Source organism: Podospora pseudopauciseta, chromosome 1 (genome assembly GCF_035222475.1).
Source record: "Podospora pseudopauciseta strain CBS 411.78 chromosome 1, whole genome shotgun sequence".
In the NCBI taxonomy this organism is placed as follows: domain Eukaryota; kingdom Fungi; phylum Ascomycota; class Sordariomycetes; order Sordariales; family Podosporaceae; genus Podospora; species Podospora pseudopauciseta.
Window position 1 is genome coordinate 6,093,153 of NC_085892.1, and position 21,801 is coordinate 6,114,953.

The 21,801-nt window shown below is 53.4% G+C and overlaps 7 protein-coding genes across 7 annotated transcripts; 4 read left to right on the forward strand and 3 right to left on the reverse strand.

Annotated features, from left to right (window-relative positions):
- Window positions 1–158: 158 nt before the first annotated feature.
- On the reverse strand, window positions 159–3,719 carry SUN4 (Sperm-associated antigen 4 protein). Its single transcript, XM_062908261.1, has 3 exons — window positions 2,189–3,719; window positions 598–1,935; window positions 159–540 (listed from the first exon to the last, which is right to left on the reverse strand). The coding sequence occupies exons 2-3, from the start codon at window positions 1,861–1,863 to the stop codon at window positions 475–477; spliced, it is 1,332 nt and encodes a 443-aa protein (XP_062771339.1). The 5' UTR covers window positions 1,864–1,935; window positions 2,189–3,719; the 3' UTR covers window positions 159–474.
- Window positions 3,720–6,373: 2,654 nt separating this feature from the next.
- QC763_116860 (uncharacterized protein) lies at window positions 6,374–9,462 on the forward strand. Its single transcript, XM_062908262.1, has 2 exons — window positions 6,374–8,364; window positions 8,434–9,462. Exons 1-2 carry the CDS (start codon window positions 6,858–6,860, stop codon window positions 8,859–8,861), a joined length of 1,935 nt encoding a protein of 644 aa, XP_062771340.1. The 5' UTR covers window positions 6,374–6,857; the 3' UTR covers window positions 8,862–9,462.
- Window positions 9,463–10,097: 635 nt separating this feature from the next.
- Window positions 10,098–11,902, forward strand: DGA1 (diacylglycerol O-acyltransferase 1; the record flags this gene model as incomplete). Its single annotated transcript, XM_062908263.1, has 2 exons — window positions 10,098–10,409; window positions 10,466–11,902. The coding sequence occupies exons 1-2, from the start codon at window positions 10,176–10,178 to the stop codon at window positions 11,900–11,902; spliced, it is 1,671 nt and encodes a 556-aa protein (XP_062771341.1). The 5' UTR covers window positions 10,098–10,175.
- A 522-nt stretch (window positions 11,903–12,424) lies between these two features.
- QC763_116880 (uncharacterized protein) lies at window positions 12,425–14,996 on the forward strand (the record flags this gene model as incomplete). Its single annotated transcript, XM_062908264.1, has 4 exons — window positions 12,425–12,841; window positions 13,252–13,794; window positions 13,847–14,282; window positions 14,350–14,996. 4 exons carry the CDS (start codon window positions 12,425–12,427, stop codon window positions 14,994–14,996), a joined length of 2,043 nt encoding a protein of 680 aa, XP_062771342.1.
- On the reverse strand, window positions 14,530–17,319 carry QC763_116900 (uncharacterized protein). Its single transcript, XM_062908265.1, has 3 exons — window positions 15,859–17,319; window positions 15,138–15,794; window positions 14,530–15,081 (listed from the first exon to the last, which is right to left on the reverse strand). The coding sequence occupies exons 1-2, from the start codon at window positions 16,641–16,643 to the stop codon at window positions 15,518–15,520; spliced, it is 1,062 nt and encodes a 353-aa protein (XP_062771343.1). The 5' UTR covers window positions 16,644–17,319; the 3' UTR covers window positions 14,530–15,081; window positions 15,138–15,517.
- A 155-nt stretch (window positions 17,320–17,474) lies between these two features.
- On the forward strand, window positions 17,475–19,354 carry QC763_116910 (uncharacterized protein). Its single transcript, XM_062908266.1, has 3 exons — window positions 17,475–17,840; window positions 17,933–18,598; window positions 18,655–19,354. The coding sequence occupies exons 1-3, from the start codon at window positions 17,780–17,782 to the stop codon at window positions 18,867–18,869; spliced, it is 942 nt and encodes a 313-aa protein (XP_062771344.1). The 5' UTR covers window positions 17,475–17,779; the 3' UTR covers window positions 18,870–19,354.
- A 996-nt stretch (window positions 19,355–20,350) lies between these two features.
- Window positions 20,351–21,276, reverse strand: QC763_116915 (uncharacterized protein; the record flags this gene model as incomplete). The annotated part of the gene is made up of 2 exons (XM_062908267.1): window positions 20,351–20,509; window positions 20,644–21,276. The coding sequence occupies 2 exons, from the start codon at window positions 21,274–21,276 to the stop codon at window positions 20,351–20,353; spliced, it is 792 nt and encodes a 263-aa protein (XP_062771345.1).
- Window positions 21,277–21,801: the final 525 nt, after the last annotated feature.

The following is a 21,801-nucleotide window of genomic DNA, read 5'->3' on the forward strand; positions in this document are numbered from 1 at the left end:
TGGTTCGGGAGCTTCACGATTATGAACGTGACTTTAGAGTAGACATCGAGATAAAAGAAATAACGACTAATTACAAACCTAAGGAGATCTATACACAAAGGAAACAACAGTGTCGACAGACAGACAGACAGACAGAATATGTCACCCCCACCCATCTTACCAAAGACCCACAACATCTGACAATCTTCGAGTTCCATATAACGCCGAAAGCGCACGATATAAAAGTCCCTAACAAGTACACGGAAAGTAAGCCATCGACAGAGGCCAACACCTGACCGGGAAGCAAAAATCCACCCTCGAGCTGCTTGCCCCTGTGACGACAGTGATTTTCCTATACCCGAACCTGTTTCGAGGTAATTGAAGCAACAATAACCCATTCGACCCCATGTGAAATGACAAGTATACACATTTAAACCGTAATATGCGATTCCAAATCCGCCACTTTCTCCTCGTTTCCTACATTTCTAACGTGTATTAGACCTGGAAGCTGCCGGGCTTCTTGAAAACAATGTAAGCAGTGCCGCCAGGCTTGAGACCAACCTGTTTCATCATGTTAGCCTTTTTCGTTTTTATCAACATTAGCAGAATGATACATACGGTGCAGCCCTTGTCCTGAGAGTAAGTGCCGGCCTTGAGCCAGCAGGTACCAGAGATGTCACCCTCGACCTTGATGTCAAAGTTGAGAATGGCGTGGCTGGTAGGCAGGTTGGGGAAGACGGAAAGGAAGGTCTCGCCCGTCAAGCTCTTGCCGACACCGATGTTGGTGGGGGACCAATTGCCGGCAGAATCGGGGTACTTCTCGCTCTTCCACTTGCAGGCCTCCTGAACGGGGACACCGGCGTTGTTGACGTAGTATTGAGCCGTGGTGGGCTTGCCTTGCCACTTGTAGTAGGTCCTGGAGTCGGGGTTGGTCAAAGGATAGGTTCCGCCGGGCTGAGTATCAACGGGGATGATCATGTTCTCGTTGCCAGGATAGTCGGTACGGCAAACAGCAGCGTTGTCATCGAGCTCGTTGCGGACAAAGACACCACCGGCACCAGCCTCGCAGAGAGTCTTGACGGAGGGGCGGGTGAGCTCCAAGAAACCATCCGCATTGCACCAAAGGCCACCGACAGACTGGCCGGTGGCACCCTGCTCCTCGGGCCACTGGGTCTTCTGGTAACCGGGAGGGCAGGCATAAGAGCACATCATTTTGGGCCCGCAGGTGCCATCAACAGGCTGGTCAATGTTGTCAACGGCCTTGCCCTTGACCCAGTCGCCAAAGCTGGCCAAAGTGGTCCAGCCGCGAGTGGTAGACCAGGGAATCTTGACAGCACCATAGTCGGTAGGAACCTCACTGCAACGAATCTTGCCGCTGGGGAATTCGGCGTCCAGACCGGTTCCCTTGGGAACTTCGGGCTCCTCCTCCTCCTCCTCTTCCTCCTCCTTCTCAGGTTCCGGCTCCTCGGTAGCCTTGACCTTGGGAGCTTCCGAAGTTGTGGTGGGTTCGGGCTTGGCGCTGGTGGTCTTCTCGAAGAACTGACCACCATGCTCGGGGAGAACGATCGAGGTGGTGACGGAAGGGGGAGGGGCGCTGAAAGAAGGCTTCGACGACCCAACAACAGCGAACTGGCCGGCGGCGATACCCTCCTGGGCCTTCTCCTCGGGGATGACTTGGCCGTCAAGAACGTACTTGACAACGGTGGGGCCCTCAACAACCTCGGTGATGATGACGGTCTTGTCGGTGCGCTTCTCAAGTTCAACGGGCGACTGGTTGTGCTTGCGGGCATGGCGGTGGAGGTGGGCGTGACCGTGGTTATGGGGCTGAGCGACAACGCCGGCAACAACCGCCGCGGCGACGGCAGTTTTGAAAAGTCCCTTCATCTTGATAGTGTGTCTTGAGCGTATAACTTTGTCGTCGTGACTATTTTTCCGTCGCAAGTGTCTGGAATGTTTCTGTTCAAGATTAACCACTGGCCTGTCGTGGCGCGCCTGGTCAAGAAAGATTGACAGCCTCTGCCTCCGCCTCCGCCTCCGCCTGAGCCTGAGCCTCCGCTCATCGCAAATGATGTCTCCATTATTCTGTTTACTGTACCGGGATCGTGTGGATGGCCAACATCTGGGTTCGGAGATCGGGGCTCGAAACAACGGCCAACGTAGACGAGCGGCGGGGCTGGAGATCGGGTCTTCGGGAACGTGGGAAACTAACCTATTGTTTTGTTTTGATCGGATGCTACAGGTACAGTACAGTACAATCGCAAGGTTCCAAAGGAATGTGGTAGAGAGCCGAAAACTCTCTGTTGGCTGGAAGACTTGTCGCGCAAAGAGAGTGTGCGGTGACAAGAGTGGAAAACGAGTGTGCAACAGTTCAAGGGAGTGGTGAACTGAAGAAGGAGAAATGGGGTCTCGAGCGGTGGAGCGGTCAGGGCGAGCGGCGGATGGCCAGACTGAGTCCAAGGGGGAAAATGAGGAGGAAATGAGCGTCAACCGGGGTGCCTGAGCTTGGATGGCCGCCAAGCACTGGGCGTTGACCTTGACGGTGGGGATCCCCTTCCTTGGCGAGATTGCCCAAATTTGGGAGTGGGCGGCTACTGCAGGTACCATCGTCGCTGTGACGGCAGAGCCAGATGCCCACCGGCACAGGACGTCAGCGCGTCGAGGGAGAACTCTGTCTGAAACAACCCATCCAACCATACCTCACGACAGCTTCAACAACATCGCAACCGTTCAAGCGGTCGTTGACTAATTCGATCGCGGAGAGATTCGACCAAGCCTTGCCAACAACAGTGGCGCGAAATCTCACGAGAGCCAAGACTACCAGATGGAAAGCTGCCAAGCTCGCGACGAATCAAGCTCCTTTCGTGAGGAGTTTCTCCCCGATTTTCCAGGGCCCAGACTGTTGGCCCTCCGGATAGGTTCCGGCATTTAGGTCTTGGGATTGAGCGGTGATGCCTGGGCGTCCTCTTTTGCGCGGGAGTAGAGAAGATTGTCCTCGTTTCGAGTTCCATTCGTGTTCCAATTTATTTTCTTGTCAACGCATGGCAAAGGCGTGTTGATGAGATGATATAGTAAATTGCATTGTCGTGTCCTGTCGAGTCGAGTCCATCTGTACAACGTGCCTCGCATCGTTCCATCGGCCGCCAGCGTCGATAACTCTCAGATAGTACCTGACTAAACCCGATTAGGAACATCAACAGCCAATCCGCAACCTTTCTGCAAATCTTGGGGGAAAAAAGCAGCCACCCGACTTTATGCCGTGCCGACACTGCTGACTCGACAAAGCACGACAGGAATAGACAAAACGACGAGCTCGTTGGTCGCAACGGTCGAAACAACATGCACCGCAACGGTGGTGTTTACCATCCTCCCGGGCTTCATCGTCTCTGGGGTTCTGAGGCGCGGTCGGCCCACGCCGGCAGTTATCTATTAGCGTCCCCGGAAACTTGACGATCACTCGTGTTGCGAGAGTCCACACCTGGCTAGAACTCGGCCAGGTTGTTGAGATCGGTTGATCCTTTCGCTTCTTGCAGCCTCGATGACCTCCGCTGACGACCCGAAACAACAATATTGTTCCTGAATGGCTGACAAACAAGGCCGGCCAAGTGAAGTGTTTGTTTTCGTAGCCCGCGGGCTATCATCACTTGTCTTTGGTGTTCAGCCGAGCTATGCCAACAAATCGACTTACACGTCAGCCACTGCGTATTGGCTACACTTCGCAATGTCGAAGAAACACAACCTGCCGTCGTGTTATCAGGCATCTGAGCACAGATCCAGATCAGGATATGCTGTGTCTGTTTGAGCAAGACACACACTCACCTATCCCACTCGCACATAGCCGAAAGACGTCAAGTTTCACAGGCACGACATCAACCGCTGACCTGGGAACTGCTGCCACGTTGTCTGCCGAAAAAGGCTTGTTAATGGGGATACGGCATGGCTTTACTGACGCCGATTGTGACGGCTCGGTCAAGCGGCGCAACGGCAGTTCGGTTGTCGATGGTGCACCTTTAGAGGTGGGGGGGTAGTATGGTGTGTATCCTGCCAATGTCTTGATTGTGGCGTTCTGACGAGGCCCTCAAGTAGATGAATGGTCCAGTTTATATTGGCCTTGAGTGGTTCATGCTGTATGTTGCGTGCCTTCAGTTAATATTGCTGTAAACTTTGGCCTGGTACCTATCTAGTAGGCCCTTTGGGAGCCTATGTCCTAAGAAACCTTTGACGCCAGTCTGGTCTGCCTAGCTTGCGTAGTTTATTTTTGTTCGGTTGAGAGAATTACCCTCATTGCCTCTCTAGACTTCTGGCGATGTTATCTCGCACCACACAGTATTAGCGCTCTAAAGCATTGGTCTCTTTCTCAGCTGCCTTGCGGCGGAGTTTACCTTCTCTGTATTGCTATCAGCTTAGGCATAGTCGATTCATGAATTCTGCTTCATCATGTGGCATTCAAGTACACTTCACCATCTCTAAAGGGCTATACTATGCTTCGGTGGATGGCACACTGGAGAGCGTTTTTCTTGTCCAGCATGGTGTTTTCGGTAAAAGTATGGAACAATCTACATTATTATGGGCTACCGCTTCAGGAGAGCAGAGTGGTATGAGGTGCTTCAGCAGAAGCCCATTTCTTCACATTTTATTCATCGGTAGACACGTGAATTATGGGTGCTTTCAGGTTTGTTGAGTCTTGTTTGCTATCACTACCTGTGACTTGTGGGTCAGCTGGTCGATAGGTGATTCATTACAATCACAAGTCACGGGTATTGATAGCAAACAAGACTCTACAAACCTGAGATCAGAGTACGAGAGGTTCATCGTAGATAGAAGGCCTCCAGCAGCGTCCTTCGCATATGACATAACTGCGAATGTTGGTGTGCGGCACCACTATCCCACCAATGGCAAAGAAAGAGCCTCATACGATTTCTTCAGCTTTTGCAAAACCATAGACAACTCTTAGTTTTTTAACCAATAACGCTACAAGACTGTGTTGACATGCATGTAAGCAGCTGGAAACCCATAGAAGAGAGGCAACCAGTAATCAGTCGCGAACTCTTATTCGTCAAACTATGAAATCGACGCATTGTCCCCTCGACGTCACTCCTATGACGATCATTTTACACAAGGGCCTTCCAGCCTCGGGATGGCACGAGACGTTCATGCCCTCGAAACCCGGGTCTGAAGTTCTGTGCCGGAAGAAAGAAAGACTTGGGATGTTATTTCTTCCGTATTAGGAAGACCTTGGATGTGACAACCTGGGATACCGCTGGGTGATGATGCTCGGATGGCGAAGATCTTTCATGCAGGGACCATCAACTCCCCGAGTCTCTCCCTTTCTGAGGGTTTCTTGTGAGAGTGATACAGCTGCAATCACGGAGACTTAAGATGACAACAAGAGCCACCTGCTACAGAGGGCCACCTGGGCGATGTACAGTATCATCAAAAGTCGTCATTCGTCATTGACAAGATTGGTTACGGATGATGTGGCGCTGCTGAGGTCCCCTTACGGCTGAAGAAATGCAGCGGCATCGAGAGGGGTGTGGGTGGTTGCGCCACTTCTGTTAAGGAGTACCTGGTAGTCAGCCTGCCGCTTGCTGACTAGCCAGCTGGCATAAACGCCTTCATCGAGTCCATCGTCATCAACAAGTCAGCACAGCCACCTATCAATCCTTCGTGTTGCACAGTGATTGTGCCGGTACTTTTCTCTCACGGCAGCCTGCCTCAAAAGCCCCTACACTGAGTCTGATGTATGTCGACAGCGATGGTTTTCTACCCTCATCGTAGGCTGCCGACTCTGCTATTTTGCTGTAGGACAGATTGGGCTCGAGAGGACCTGATCCGTTGTCGTGGCGTGCAGTCGATCTGCCAAGACGCCGAAAGTGTCGATGATTGCGCCTCAACACAGGCATCACAGAAGTGCCAGCCCCGTTGTTGGTGGCCGACGTCCCATTCAGGTCTCCTCTGCGCCGCAAACTGACATGCAGCCCGTGTCTTCCTTTCCCACACCGGGCAACACACGCTGCTGTAACTGGACTGCGTGACGCTAGCTTTCTGGGTTTTCTGCAGACTCGGCCTGCTGGTAACCCTACAGTGCCTACCTCACCTCATCCCATCCAAACATGTCAGGTACGCTGAGAATGAGAAGAACGGGAAGGAGTGAGACAACTCATCCAACGTTAACAAATGATGAGGTTGGTGGCTTGATAGATCCCAAAACGATTTAAGCGGCAGATCTCCAGCCTTTCAACGACGTGGTTGCCCTCACTCAGAGCTTGGACCCTCTCTTGTACTCCTTAACAGACGTTCGGGCTTTTCCCGAACGTCGCACACGCGCTTCACAGCTGGCAGTGACCCCACAGGTCCGGGGGGCCACAGCGCCCATTTTTCTTCCTCAAGGTCCCCATCGCCTCAGCCTTCTTTCAACACCTTGGTTGGACTTTTGAGGCTCATTCACTTTCCCCAAGTCATCCAAGTCACACCGGATTCCAGAGACACCACCAGAGCGTCTGTTCAAAGCAAGAAACGTACGCTCCAAGGCCTCAATTGTAGTCAGACCACCGCAGACTTGTAATACCAGTAATTCTCTTCACTCTCCAATAGCCGTATCCAACGAAACCTCTGGCGGCCTTGCATCCCTCGGTCCTCGAACCCCGAAGCTCTCGCCACGATTCCCAGCTTCCCCAGCCACACCTCGACAGCCTCGAGCATTCCCATTATCACCGTCAACAACAACAACAACCACTTGCCTTGGGCAATGCGTCTCGTCTGCCGGTGACATCCTGATTGCGACGGCATTATACTCGGGAGCCCCCAAAGTAAAAATCTGTGACTCTGGGTACCACCTATCTCCTCGAATTCCCCAACGGCAAAGCCACATCGCGATCCTTATGGCCTCGAATCGAGGACCCACCACGACAGAAGCTCAAGCTCCTCGCGCGCCCGCGACGGCGCTCACAGCCCAGAGGTCGCTGAAGCGCGCTCGCGAGACTACCCCGACCTCGCCAGAGTCTGCCCACTCGGGTGATCTCTCCCCATCCAAAATCGCTCGCCTGATGGGGCTACATACACCCACTCTGACCGGCGCCGCCGCCCTCGAGGAGGAGAGACGACGACGAGAGGAAGAGCATCAGCATCAGCAGCTGGCCTCGTTGGAGACGAGTGAAAACCCCAACCATAGGGCGATTGAAGAGCTCATGTCGGGCGTAGTGAACGCGTTGAGTCGGTCACACGATGCACCCGCGCCCGCCCCTCCACCGACGGGGGTCTCAGAGATCGAGGCAGCTGCCGCCGCAGCGGCCAGGGCCTTGAGCTCAGTCACTATACCAACGGGGGAGAACCCAATCAGCGAGCTACAAGATGTCAGCCCCCAGAGCGGGACAAGCGGAGCGAGTCTCGAGGATGCTGAAGGACAGGTTGTGCACAGCCCTGCAGCAATGGACATTGACGGGCGTGGTGATCAACGCATGTATGCGCCGCAGCCAGATGCTCAGATGGATGAAAAGACAGCCAATTCTCTTTCATACCCGGGAGTTCTCTCACCACAGGGCAACATGCCGGCGCCTGGTGCTCCCCAAAGGGGGATGAGCATGCCTATGCCACCATCCCAGGGCTCCGACATGGAGCCTCGGTCACCTGGTAGCAGCAACAAGAAGCATAAATGCCCGTACTGCCAAACGGAATTTACACGCCATCATAATCTGAAGAGTCATCTTCTCACCCACAGTCAGGAGAAACCGTTTATCTGCAGCCACTGCCAGCAACGCTTCAGACGTCTCCATGACCTTAAACGGCACGGGAAGCTACATACTGGCGAAAAGCCGCATGTTTGCCCCAAGTGCGATAGGAAATTTGCTAGGGGAGATGCCCTGGCGAGACACAGCAAAGGAGCAGGTGGCTGCGCCGGGCGAAGATCAAGCATGGCTGGCTTTGGCGAGGAAGACTACGAGGCCAGTGGTGCAGATGACTCTGCCATGTCTGGTGTTTTGTACGATGCCAATGCGAGCGGTGATATAGCGGACGATGAGCGGCGACGCTCGTTGCCTAGCATCAAGGCTCAACACGTTCCCGGACAGCCAGGCGTGGACGGCTATGCCACGCATTCCAACACATATCCCCCGGTTGGACAGCGACCAGGTGGCTTGTATCCTCCCAACGTCGACCGTGGTTCTACAAGTTCTAATACTTCACCCACCGTTCCCAACAACCACACCCCTCACACGAGCATCTCTTCGGTGCCTTTAAGCGCTGGAGGTGCTTCTATGTATTCCCAGAGCGGCATGACGGAGAGTCCCAAACCCCTGAGCCCCGGAGCAGCACAGGCCAACCAGGGTCTTCTCCAGCGATCGCCGCACGAGACACATCAGGCGGCTTCGGGGCTGTCTCTTCCAGCGCACGGTATGTCACCAACAGCTAAGCAAGCCTGGCTCTCCCAGTATCCCCCTGCTGACCGAGATGCTATCAAAGGCAACACCGCGCCAACCGTTCAAGCCACAGGACGTGGTCGTGGTCGCGCTGCTAGCGGAGCGGCACCGGCAACCCAAGGGGCACCTCCTGCAGACGGCAACCTATTTGGGGCGGAACAACAACAATCTTACTGGGTGTTGCTCCAACATTTCGACGAGCGTCTGAAACAAATGCAAGACCAAGTGGCCGCTGAGATTTCAAAGGCCAGCGCCCCGCTGTTGGAAAAGATCAATATCCAGGATCAGCACATTGCGGCTCTGTCTGCCGAGGTGGCTTCGTTACGGCAGCAGTTGCAAGGGCAACAAGAACCGCCGTTACCACAGGGGCAAGAGCAGCAAGAAGCGGAGCAGCCACAGCATCAGCAATTACAGGAGCAGCAGCCGCAGCAGCAGCCTGAGGCGCCAAATGAGGTAGCAGTGCAAGAGTAGGAACGCTTGCAGCTGGCTTATACAGGTTCCGAAGGAAGCGGTGGGGGAGCTCAAGGCTCCTTGCAGCGGATTGGGATCAATATGCGTCACGCACTGGAGGAGAGGGGGTGGACAAATGGTCCGAGCTATTCTGTGCATTTGGGGGGGGTTTGACACCCAGTCTGGTAAGGCCACCGCTACCATGCGATAGTGAAGGATAGATGGAGGGAGGGTATCCAAAGAAACCAACAATAGTGGTGTTTGGCGAGAAGAGAAGGGCGGTAGCGGCCAAACATCCCCAGGAACTGTGGGCCAAGCGCGGGGGGCTGTAACTACTACATTCTGTTTGCATCTTTGTTGCACATATTTGGAAGCTGGTTTCCAGGGCAGAAGTTTTCGGTCATTAGGGTTGGGTAATGGTGAGAACAGTTGTGTTCTTTGGTCATGCCCATATAGTGACATTGTATGAGAGGGGGGTTATCCATGGGCGCTATTTAGATCAGTGTGCCTCGAGGCAATAAAAGGTCTATTTTATATGTATTGGGCGGGCGGGCGGCTGAGATTTCTCCCATGATTGTATTATATAGTGATGAGAAAGCAACAGCCTCTGGTTCTTCAATCCCGTCTGTGAATGCCTGCCCAAAAACGTGTTGCATCTTTTGAGCAGGGCCAGGGGGCGGGGCTTTTGGAAAAGTCTTGGCGACAGGTGACAGCCACCGGGGGGGCGGCCCCACCGGGACGTCATCACCTGGAATGGGTTCGGCTCGGCTCTTAGCGGCACGTAATACGGCGCAAGGTGGAAGGAAGGGCAGTAAGCTCAGGGTTCAAGTCATCTAACCATCTCATGAGGCTGTTCTCACCTTTGCTGCCATTTTCATTGAAACAAAGAAGGAGCACGACGTTTGATAATTCGAAGCTTTTTGTTATCATCAGCTCGGCGAAACTTTGCAAGTTGTGAGAACGTACATCGTAAACACGTCTTGATAAGAAGCCGAATCTCCCGATCCGTCCACCCTCCCTCCCATCGTGCACGTCCACTATCTACCTTCGACGACGCGGGTTAGAAAGTTAAAGTTTGGGACCGACAGATTTCCCCCCCCCCCAAATTCCAGTGCACGAATAGTGTTTTTTTTATGGGGATTAGGGATCGCGCGTCCGGAGTCTGTGTTTAGGGGGAAAGTTTGATAGGTACCTACCTCCTAGATTGGGTGTTATCCGCCCCCTCCTTTCCTTTTCTTTTGTTCTCTCTTGTTAAGGTGAGCAGTGGATTTATTCTCTTTTTGTTTCGTTCATTTTTTGGCTACTGTTGTTGTAGTTGTTGTTGTATAATTCATCATGGACCGCGAGAGCGGTTCTACGGGGACGCCCCCTGTTATCACGAGGAAGAAGGGGAAGAAAACGGCAATGAAGAATAAGGGTGTTGACGCGAATGTAGGGACTTCTAACTTGAAGGAGACGATTACGGCGGACGAGCCTGCTGCTGCGAGTTCGAGTGTTGTGAAGGAGGTGGTGGTGGTGCCGAGCACGCCAAAGAAGAGCAAGGGGTCGAAGGGGAAGAAGGGTAGTGCTGTAAGTTGACTGCTTTGCCATGGGATAGGTTGTTGGGTTGCTGACACTGGAGGTAGAGCTTGGACAGTCACATCGAGTCATCTTCTTCCAAGACACCACAGCAAGAACAACAACCCAAGAAAGCGGCCGTGATAAGCTCGAATATGGCATTGGCCGAGTCGACGGGGGATTTCTTCGAAAAGGCAGCGGATGAGCTTCCTGTCAAGACAATGGCAACGTCAAGTTCCAAGGGTGTGCAAGTCAATGGTGTGAATGGCGTCCGTGGCGGCCTGGATGACGAAAAGGAAAGACCAAGCGAAAAAGGAAATAGGCTTGTCAACGGTGAACGGAGTGGGACAGCTACTCTCACCCAAAGGAAGCAGCAGAAGAGTTCCGCTCTCAAAGCCAAAGACAACGACTACCCACCGCTTTACGATGACGACGAACGGGAGGACCGCCGACTGGACCGAATTCAGGCCTATCGAGCTGCCGGGATCCGGTTCGCGCCGTGGAATATTCCTTATCGACGCCGGATGCAGACCGTAGCGGTTATCATCCACTGCCTTAGCATCGCGTCGACGGTGTCGTTTTTCTTTTTCCTGTGCGCCATCCCGATCTTTTGGCCGCTGATTATCCCTTACCTGCTGCACATGTCGCTGTCCAAAAACGCCACTGATGGGAGGTTGCGGATGCGTTCTGAGCGCTGGCGAAGGCTGCCGGTTTGGAAGTTGTTTGGGGAATACTTCCCTGCCAAGTTGCACAAGACACACGACTTGCCCCCGACGAGGAAGTACATTTTTGGGTATCACCCCCATGGCATCATCTCCCATGGAGCGTTTGCTGCTTTTGCCACCGAGGCACTGGGGTTTTCGGAGAAGTTTCCGGGCATCACCAATTCACTGTTGACGCTGGATTCCAACTTTAGGATCCCACTCTACAGGGATTATATCCTCGCTTTTGGGCTCCAGTCTGTCTCCAAAGAGTCGATAACCAACATTCTGACCAAGGGCGGGCCGAACAACGAGGGGATGGGCAGGGCGGTGACGATTGTGGTTGGGGGAGCTAGGGAGTCGCTCGAGGCGCAGCCGGGGGTGATGAATCTGGTGCTGGCGGACAGGAAGGGGTTTGTCAAGATGGCCATTAGGACGGGAGCCGATCTGGTGCCGGTGCTGGCGTTTGGGGAGAATGATCTGTATGATCAGCTTAGTCCGAAGACACACCCTTGGTTGCACAAAGCCCAGATGTGGGTGCTGAGGACGTTGAAGTTTACGTTGCCGTTTCTGCACGGGAGGGGGATTTTCAACTATGATGTTGGACTGATGCCGTACAGGAGGAGACTGAATATTGTGGTGGGGAGGCCGATCATGGTGGCGCAGAAGAGGGAGGGGGAGATTGAGAATGAGGAGGTGAACAGGCTGCATAGCGAGTATGTGGGGGAATTGGAGAAGATGTGGGAGAGGTATAAGGATGTGTTTGCGGCCGGCAGAAGGGGGGAGATGAATATTTTGAAGTAGTTTTTCCTTTTGAGGATTTTGCGAGGTTTATAGACATTTGGTTTTTTTTGGTTTGGTGATTGGGGTGTGGGAGCTAGTGTGCGAGGAACGCGTTTCGAGTTGAGCTCACGTGGTTGTTTTCTTGACTGTGTAACGTGACGAGGATGGCGGAGAGAGGGTGAGGCACGGCAGCTCGGTTTTCTAAAATGTATTAATCCTGATAACAATTCATGTATTTTCCTTGGGCAACTGATGATTTTCATGTTCAACACCGGGTGTTTGCAGCAGCGTGACCACACCGCCTATCACAGCCAGAAGCAATGAAGGCTCCGTGCTCTCCGCTTTCCAACCTGAGAGCAAGGCTTGGGGCAGGTGACCAAACGATGAATTTCACGACTCTGTATCACCCGTCTGAAGAAAGGCAAACGGCTTGCTCTCGGGCAGGTGAGTATGTTCAACCCTCCCAAACAGCGGGAAAATCCCGTAGATAACAAGCCGTGACAGAGTTGCTCCTTCACGGCCACCGAGGATCTGTTGTTCGCGATGGCTCCTTCCCCATCCGTCGAGCCAGCACCCCCACCACCACCATCACCAGGCATAAAGTCTTCCATCGTACCTCCAGAGAAAGAATCGACACTTACAGAAATCACACCTCAACCTATAACCAACCGACCAGAATCATGCACAACGACCAACAACAAAAAACGGGAACCATGTGAACCGCCTTCTAGCTGCTGCTCCTCCTCCCCTCGGCCCGACCACCACCACTCACCACCGCAGCCGAGTTTACTTGTCACCGCGCACAAGACCCACGACTACCGCCACGAGTTGTTGCCGTTCAGAAGAGAATGGTTTATGACCCATCCCACCAAGCTGGCAATCATCACGGCTCTGGTGATTGCCCTGCAAGTGGCAGTATGGGGGTTTCTGTGGGGAATTTTTGGTGTAGGACCAAGTGAGGTGAGTGGGTTTAATGACGTCTCTTTTACTGCAGTTGAGATGAAACACATGCGGTTTTGTTACTCGCGTTGCCTAGGCAGTGTATGCTGTGCATGTATGTATGTGTGTGCATATGCTCGGGGTAGTCAGCAGGAGTGGTTGGTTGGTGGGTGGGGGTGGGTGTTGACAGAAGAAAAAGAGGGTGGGTGAAAAAAAATCGGAGCAGCTTGGTCTGGGAGTTGCTGTTATTTTGACTTATATCCGGATCTGTTGAGATACATGGTCGTGGTGGTGGTGGTGGTGGTGGTATAAACAACTGTTTTATGCCCATCCCTTTTCATTTTCAACATCTGTGGTTATACCAGTCTGCGGTATACTCAGTCATTATGATTTTCGCGACGTTACTGATAATTTCCTCTTTGTTATCCCAGACCACCTCAGCGTCGTCGTCACCCCCCATAGCAAACCTCACCTACGCCACCTTCTCCGGCCTCACCCTCCCAAACTCCGTCAACCAGTTCCTCGGCCTGCCCTACGCCCAGCCCCCAATTGGACCCTTCCGCTGGCGGTCCCCCTCCCCTCCTCTTCCTTCCTCGCCAGGATCAGGCCCAATACCAGCCACCGAGTTCAAACCCATCTGTCTTGGGGCCGGGGTGGCATACCCGACTCCGGGGCAGTCGGAAGACTGTCTTTATGCCAATATTTGGGCTCCGGCGAATGCAACGAGTGAGAGCAGGTTGCCGGTGTGGGTTTTTGTTCAGGGAGGGGGGTATAATGCTTTGTCGAATTACAACTGGAATGGGAGTGAGGTTGTCGAGAGGAGCGGGTACGGGGTTGTGGTGGTGAATTTTAATTACAGGGTTGGGATGTGGGGTTTTTTGGCTGGGGGGGGAGGGGATGGAGAGATGGAGTTGAATGTTGGGTTGAGGGATCAGAGGGGGTTGTTGGGGTGGGTGCAGAGGGAGATAGTGCAGGTGAGTTTGTGAGATATCTCTGAAAAGGGGGGAAGGCTGATGTGAAAGATAGTTTGGAGGTGATCCTGAGCATGTTGTTATACACGGTGCGTCTGCGGGGGCTGGATCGGTGGCTATGCATCTTATTGCCAATGGGGGAAGAGATGACGGGTTGTTTCACGGGGCGATACTCGAGTCGATATTCTTTCCCGCTCAGCCGTTTGTTGGGGAACTGGGGTGGCAGTTTGAGAGGGTATTGAATCAGACTGGTTGTAAAGGGGGGAACTCAACGGAGGGGGAGATGGATTGTTTGAGAAACACGGACGTGAAGGTGTTGCAGGAGGTGGCGAATCATGCTCAGCCTTTTCCTGGGAAGGCTGATCCGCCGTTGCCCGTTTTCTACTGGACGCCTTGTGTAGATGGGGAGTTGATTCAGGATTTTCCGTACAAGTTGTTTAAGCAAGGGAAGAATGTGAAGGTGCCGATTATGATGGGGACGGCATCGAATGGTATGTTTTTACCCCCCCCTGACTCTCCGGTCTACTATCTACTAACATGTTAATGCCTCTGATGTAGAAGGGACAGTCTTCACCCCCAACATCACCACCCCCCAGCAGTTCACCACCTTCTTCTCCAACAACTACCCTCTCCTCACTGCCACAGATACCACCTCCGTTTTGTCGCGCTACACCCCTCCCAATTTCAACACAACCCCCTATTTCAACCCCCCTAACCGACCACCCTTCTACGGAGTCTTGGCAACCGCCTATGGAGAAAGCACATTCATCTGCCCCCAGACAAACGTCCTGAATTACCTCTCTGTTGACAACACTTCCTCCCTATGGGCATACCGGTACAACGTCCACGACGACGAAAACACCCGCGACGGGCTGGGGGTTCCCCACCTGTGGGATGCGGGGGCGATTTGGGGACCGGGAAGTCTCAATTCTTGGGATCGGACGGGGAGTTACAGGACGTATAACAAGGAACTGATCGAAAGGGTGAGGGGGTATTATTTTGGGTTTGTCAAGTATCTTGATCCGAATAGGGAGAAGTTGGGAACCGAGCCGGAGTGGGAGGGGTGGATTGGGGGGAATGAGACCACAGGTAGGAGATTGCTGTTTGAGACGGAGGGGACGAGGATGGAGGTTTTGGAACAGGAAGAGAGGGAGAGGTGTGGGTTTTGGTTGGGTTTGGGGGAGGGGAGGATGGAGCAGAGGTGATTTGAGGAAGGCGGTTTGTTGAATAGCAGCATAGCGATAGGTTTGTATTGATACAGAGCAAGGTTACTGACTTTTGAAGTGGTGTCTGTAGAGTGTTCTTGAACATGTTGTTCGCCGTTGTTCCTAAATAGGGGGCAGAACGTTGTGTCCCTATAACCGCTCAAAACTATGACCTTAAATATGAGAAATATGCCGTGCAATTGTAAACTTGATGAGCAACACAAAAATGCCATGATAAATCCCAATCGATATAAACAGTCAAACGCCCGTTGAAACACCATCCCAGCTGCTGGCAATAAAACACCCCGCAGTGTAACCCATGCGACCCAAAAAAAACACCAATAAACGCCACAGATGCCTTCCCTCAACCAAGAAACTTTCAAAACCGCAATGCATGCGTGCTCTCAGCCAATCATCACGTCATGTGTGCCATATACCCATTCTTACAATAAAACCCCAATAAACCCCATAAACTTCCCATATCTTGTTCCATCAATCTTGCAATCATTCCACTTCACTCCTCAAGCCGTGCCCCCAACGCTTTTACTCTGCTGCCCAGCTTGGTTCCCCTTGGAGTATATCCGAAACTGCACAAAAATGACCCCGTCCTCGACGATCGTCCCAAAACTCCCGAGTAGCCACGGCAGGGCCCTGAGGAGGTAGTCCCTGTCTTGGCTGTAACTCATCACGCTGGCTCCATAGGTGAAGTTGCCTGTTAGGGAGAGCAAAAAGAACAGCAGGGCCAAGCCTTCGCACGATTTCTCCTTGTAGTTTTTGATGATTTGGGGGATGCGCGCACTAAAACACGGGTTTTCTTTTGTTAGTGTCTGGATGTTGGGTCAGGAAAAGGAAGGCGACTCACCAGAGATAACAAACAGCCGAGATGTAGCCCAACACCATCCCGATAATCGCCTGTGGTTCAGCAGAGATGGGCTCGGTGTCGACCGGAACGTCTGGGGAGTCCCATGCACCCATCCGGTAGGAGACGAACCACCCTGCTCCGCCTACCACCCACACGGCTAGAAGGGAGAGGGCGTTGTGAAGCCATGGGTTGGAGTCAGGGGTGTCGTCCTCGCCGGTTATGATTCTAGTCAACGGGTCGAGGTTAGACGAGCGGCGGCGGCGGTGGGTGGAGTGGCGTCTGTGGGAGCCGGGCAGGAGGGTCTGGGAGTCGGACCTGGGGCGGCGGTGTTCGGTTACAAGGGGTGTTTCCTCGTTGGCCGGGGTGTCTTCCACTGCGGTGGTGTCAGAGTCGGCAGAGGGGTGGCGGTGGGAGTGCCTGCGGTGACCAGGGTGGTGGTGGTGCTGTTCGCGTGCGCGCCGGCGGGCGTTGATGGTGTTGTAGTAGGTGCACTGGGTGATGAGGATCAAGTCGGCGACACAAAAGTACATGCCGAGAGCGATCGAGGAGGGGGCGAGGGAAGTCCAGAGCGCGCCGGAGAGGTTGGCAATGTCACCGAGGAGCCAGATGAGAAGGAATTTCATGGACAGCGCGTCGGCAGATTTGGACTTGTAGTTTGCGATTAATTGTGGGAGGAGGAGGCATATCCAGGCCGTCAGAGAGACGCTGCCAAAGATTCCCGACAGGGCCTCACCGGCGGTGGGCGCCTGGAGTATCGATGGGAGGCTCATGATGAGGCTCGCCATGACGCAGGTTTTGCGATCAAGGGTAAGGTAGGTGTGTTTTCGATTAAGAACGATAAGGATTGAAAGATAAGGAAATAGTTCAGAAACAGGTCATAAGCGTCGTCGAGGCCGAGATGTTGTCGGCAGCAAAGCTTTTACACCTTGACACAAAGGATCAGGTGAGGAGGTTTGGGGAGCTGTCACGGTCTGTGAAATCTGAGTCAAGTCTCTTAAGACCTCTCTCTGAGCGAGCTTATCGCCATGCCCTGGTCCAGTGAGATCTGCAGAGATAAGAGGGGCCCGACCCCGGAAAGGGTTTAAAGCTCTGCGCCCCCGCCATCCCCCACGTTGGTTCTTGCGCCTCTGGTTGGACCTTTTCGGCCTTGATCTGACTACACATTTGCATCACCCGTCCAAGTCCCTGCAGGTATCACGCAGCTTGGACGGCGCGGCAGGCATTTTGACTTGAGCTGTGTGTGTTGTATTCCTCTCCAGCCACCGCACCGATATTTCCAATGCCATGGTCGTCACCATCAAACGGTCATCGAGGTGCACCGGAGCCCCGCCGTTTCTTGGATGCTTTTGCGGGGGAGTAGCGTGCCAAGGGGTCGATTCTGGTGAATCTGCCCAGTCATCTTCACCTATTACGCATCACTGCCTGCCGGGAGCAGGGGATAGCCATCTTGGCAAGCTGCCGGCACTCCGTTCAGCATCCGATGATGTAAAGATTAAGCTTCTCAATCCAATGTTAGTTGATGACAAGTGCCGAAACAAATGCCATTGTAGAGGAAAAAGACTGGTGACCACTACAATGTCGAAGTTTGAGACTCGTGCTGTTATGCTCAGCAATGTGGCACACGTGAGAGTTCCTCGACGTTGGATCCCTGTTGGCACCTGTTTGAATTGATTCGCTGGGAGGGTCCCTCTGCCAACAGTTGGTGTGGGCGGGTGAGGCGGTCAGCCACTCAGCGGCTGCTCTGATCGGGTGTCGGGCATATCAGATGGACTTGCCACGGTCACTCATCCACCATCATCCAAGACATCTTGTGACAGTATATCATTTTTGCTTTGTGTAGCACGTATTGTGCATTTTGTGTATCAGATTGTTTTGCTGGTATTTGCGTTCATTGCGTTGATAGAGAAGCACCGCACACACGATGAGGCTATCGTCTGTTGCAGTGAGCGCTGCAGCGTTGCGGGGGGCCTTGGCGTGGGGAGGTGAGTTTGTTTACTTTTGATGTCTCTATATCATTTTCATCTATGAGATGAGATGAGATGAGATGGAAGGATGCTGATCAGATGGACAACAGGCTTTGGTCACATTACCGTCGCCTATATCGCCTCCAATTTCGTCTCTGACTCCACCACCTCCTATCTTCAGACCCTCCTCCGCAATGACACCGGCGACTACCTCGCCGGCGTTGCTACCTGGGCAGATTCTATCCGGTACACCAAATGGGGCCGCTTCACCTCGGGCTTCCACTTCATCGACGCCCATGACAATCCGCCGACCTACTGCGGCGTAGATTACGACCGTGACTGCAAGAAAGAAGCCGGTTGCGTGGTCAGCGCTTTGCAGAACTACACCTCCCAGCTTCTTGATACTGAGCTTCCACTCTGGCGGCGAGCACAAGCAGCAAAGTTTGTGATTCACTTTGTTGGTGATATTCACCAACCTCTACATACCGAGGATGTGGCGAGGGGAGGCAACGGAATTCATGTTACGTTTGAAGGAAAAGAGCTGAACTTGCACCATGTGTGGGATACGAGCATTGCCGAGAAGTTGGTGGGCGGCATTCGCAGGAAGCCGTATCCGTTTGCGAAGAAATGGGCCGACGAGTTGACGGAGGAGATCAAGAGTGGGAAGTACGCGGCGGAGAGCAAGTCCGGCTGGCTAAGGGGGACGAATATCACGGATCCGATTGCTACGGCTCTAGGGTGGGCGGTTGAGGGCAATGCGTTGGTTTGCACTACCGGTAAGTTTTTGGTAACCTTCGAAGGTCAAAGACCAAAGCTAACATGTCTCGGTTAGTATTGCCAGAAGGCGCGGAAGCCATCGAGGGCCAGGAGCTGGGAACGGACTACTACGAAAAGGCCGCTCCTGTCGTCGAGGAGCAGGTTGCAAAGGCTGGCTTCCGGTTGGCTGCTTGGTTGGACTTGATCATCTCGAGCCTCAAGACTCTTGAGCTGCCAGCCTCGTCGGAGCCAGAGCCAGATCTGGATTCGGATGTGCCAGGAGACCTCTAGAAAAGTATCTCATAGGTGGTACAACGAAGGATCCAGGATGACGGGTTAGGTGCGGTGATCGTGGCTTCGGTAGTTGAGACGGCATATTTCTCTTATTCATGAAACGATTTGCGTTCTGTTGTCGTCGAGAATAGTTCTGCCGAGAGCAGTGATCATCGGTGATATTCATTTTTGCATGATGGAAACCGTGGCCGCTGACCATCTCCGAGAATAGCCACATGCTGTGGATGTAGGCTGTGTCTGAACGTGCCGGACAACGTCATGACTACCCATCAATGATTTTTCTTTGGCGCCAAGGGGAGGCAGCAGTGGTCTGTCGTTGTAGCGTAGCTAGAGCTCCCCGAGGATTCTAACGATTATCTGTTTCGTTTTGGTGATCTTTCGTCACGGGCCTGCGGCAATTGCGACGGGTAACGTTGAGAAACTGGATGGTGCCCTGTTGCCTCGAGGATGAGAGCTGCCGATTCATCCGCTGTGACCTTCACGGAGCGTGCTGGCCAAGTGTCGGTTGCCATCCTCCATGTTTCTGTTTGTCAACCTCGTCGCTCCTATGTGCATGTGTCCGAGTGTCCGCTGTAGGACCGAGGCGTTGGCTCGGGGTCAGAGTTGCATCGTTTCATAGTGCACAGGCGGTGATTTCCTCCTAATGTTGCAGGCCCGGGAGATGTGAGGGGTCTTTTGTCTGTCTCATGAGGCTCAGGGGTTTGCTTCAAAAATCTTGGCACAGGGGAACCTGTCTTTGTACAACCCCAGGTTTGTGGACACCTTTCTTATCTTATCGCGATCTTCCCGACGTCAGTCAGCGGCATCAGATCAAGATGAACGGAAGGATTGCTCTCTCCAACTTTGTACGACTTGATGATTGGAGCCACGGTCATTCATGTCCAACTCGGCCGAGTCGAAGAACGCATGGTCTGCTGTAATCCAACCTAGAGATTTAGGCTGGCTCTGAGCATCTTTGGGTCACCTATCTTCGACGATAGGGCACCATTTGCTTGTCATCCAAAGTTGTTCATATAGGTAGGCAAGAGAGTTGGGATGGAAGTGGGACGAAACAAGTCGTTGGACAGGGCTTGCAAAAATAGGGTTGTTTCGATCGTGTTGCCAGGGATCTTTTTTGTCAAGGTTAGATTACAAATTTGGCCTCCCCCTTTCGCCGTGGGTCTCATTCTACAGTCGCATCAGCATCGATACCCCAGAAACCATGACTGACGAGACAGGCACCAGGAACGACGGGGTCGGGACGGAAACAACCTCAACGATTCAACTGTATTGAAATATGCAGGCCCACGGCTCGACACGCAGCTTATTTGCTCCAAGCTTCAACTTTGGACGAACTACCAAATGACAAGACCATCGAAAAGGGGGTGGCCTGGAAGCAAAGCTGCGCTCATCTGTCAGGATTGCGACTGTGAGATCCTATCCAGATATTTCGCTGTGGCGCTGTGTGTCATAAAAGGATTTCCAAGCCAAGGTGCCCATTAATTAGCTGCCTTGAACTGCTGGTCTCCGGTCACGGTCTTGGGCCGACGGGGTATTTCTTTTTTGTTGAAATCTCCGTCGAATGTGACGTTGTGGATGTAATTCGTCTTCTTCGGAACAGCCGTGCTGGATTTTGGTTGACCAAACGAAGTGGCTGACTTTTAGCGGTGTAATCAGTTAACTCCTATTCCCGACAGCTACAGTGACGAGATGATGGAGAAGCAAAACAGCTTCTGATACAGATACATATAAGCAGGGGCCCATGCGCAGAGGAAATAGATGAAGATCGCACCCTCAATCTGTACACATTCTCCGAGCGGCTGTCGGTACGCGGCGGCGGCTCCTCCTGTGCCGGCCGGCGGTTGATGGAAGGCATCTCTGTCGGAGTCGAGAGCCCGAGAAGCGCCTTCAAGGAGAAGTGAAGAATAAGTGGGGGATGAACTGACTTACAAGGAGGAGTACTCATGCTCGCTCGCTTGCGCTTCATCCCGAGACACAAGCTGCCCGATCGCCACGAAGCGAGGGCGCTGATTGGCCAGAGGCACAAATTGACATGGATGCCATTGGCTTTCTGGGACAGAAGCCGCATCAACTTTCTCGCAGCGTTTCCCAACCGCACGCACGGCGCTCCAAGAGGTAGATGCAGTTGGCGCCCAGCAATTTGCTCTGCTACACGAAAGAAGAAAGCCAGCGCTTTGTGTCCCCTCCAAGATCCGTACGGCCGCCATTTTCGTGTCCAAGACGGCCGCTGTGGACGGCGAGCCACTGGCCCTCCCGGCACTTGAAAAATCTGGGGAGTCGATGTGCAGGCGCCTCGCTGGCCAACTGTGAAGACCGCCAAATATTCGATGAATATTGGACAATGGCATGGCAGATGAGCCAATGACAGCTGCCTTCCTGCAGTCAAGATCCTCCAAGAAGCCATATCTGCAAGGTACACTTTCCTCTTTTGTTATTGAGGGTGTGTGGGTGTGTGGGTGTGCTCCCCCCCCCCCCTCTCCCTACCCCACGTCTGAGAGCCGCAGTTGCTGAGTACTGTTGAGGTTTGACATTTCTCCGCTCTCTTGCAGAGAGCTGTCGGATTCTATCCTTTTGTGCCACCCTCCGTCAGACGGCTCTGACATACCCCCTTGCCATCCCTTTCTCTCTCTCCCTGCGTGGTGTTTTGGAATCGCGGAGCTGCCACCCCAGCATCCCTACCACCAAGCACCTCCTGCTCCGTCCTCCTGCCGCTCAGCTCGCCGTGCCCTCATCCTGGTCTTCCTGGTCCCGGGATGCTTGGCGGCAACGTCCCATGTCTTCTTTTTCTTCGCTGGAGACTCGCCAGGGCTCGAAACTGCTTGGCTTGCTGGGGTGTGAGAAACGTCGGCTTGGCGGTATCGTCGGATCGCCGTCGCAGCATCCACCCTCGCCAGCCATTATGCCTCTTATAATGCCCACCCACGATTCT

What these genes read in the sequence shown, in the direction of transcription:
- SUN4 (XM_062908261.1), bottom strand. Translation starts at nt 1,863, where the DNA reads ATGAAGGGACTTTTCAAAACTGCCGTCGCCGCGGCGGTTGTTGCCGGC. An exon ending in CTCAGGACAAGGGCTGCACC is followed by an intron (nt 541 to 597) that starts GTATGTATCATT and finishes ATGATGAAACAG; the next exon opens with GTTGGTCTCAAGCCTGGCGG.
- QC763_116860 (XM_062908262.1), top strand. Translation starts at nt 6,858, where the DNA reads ATGGCCTCGAATCGAGGACCCACCACGACAGAAGCTCAAGCTCCTCGC. An exon ending in GCTGTCTCTTCCAGCGCACG is followed by an intron (nt 8,365 to 8,433) that starts GTATGTCACCAA and finishes ATGCTATCAAAG; the next exon opens with GCAACACCGCGCCAACCGTT.
- QC763_116910 (XM_062908266.1), top strand. Translation starts at nt 17,780, where the DNA reads ATGAGGCTATCGTCTGTTGCAGTGAGCGCTGCAGCGTTGCGGGGGGCC. An exon ending in GGGGGCCTTGGCGTGGGGAG is followed by an intron (nt 17,841 to 17,932) that starts GTGAGTTTGTTT and finishes GATGGACAACAG; the next exon opens with GCTTTGGTCACATTACCGTC. An exon ending in TGCGTTGGTTTGCACTACCG is followed by an intron (nt 18,599 to 18,654) that starts GTAAGTTTTTGG and finishes TGTCTCGGTTAG; the next exon opens with TATTGCCAGAAGGCGCGGAA.
- QC763_116900 (XM_062908265.1), bottom strand. Translation starts at nt 16,643, where the DNA reads ATGGCGAGCCTCATCATGAGCCTCCCATCGATACTCCAGGCGCCCACC. An exon ending in TCGGCTGTTTGTTATCTCTG is followed by an intron (nt 15,795 to 15,858) that starts GTGAGTCGCCTT and finishes CCCGTGTTTTAG; the next exon opens with TGCGCGCATCCCCCAAATCA.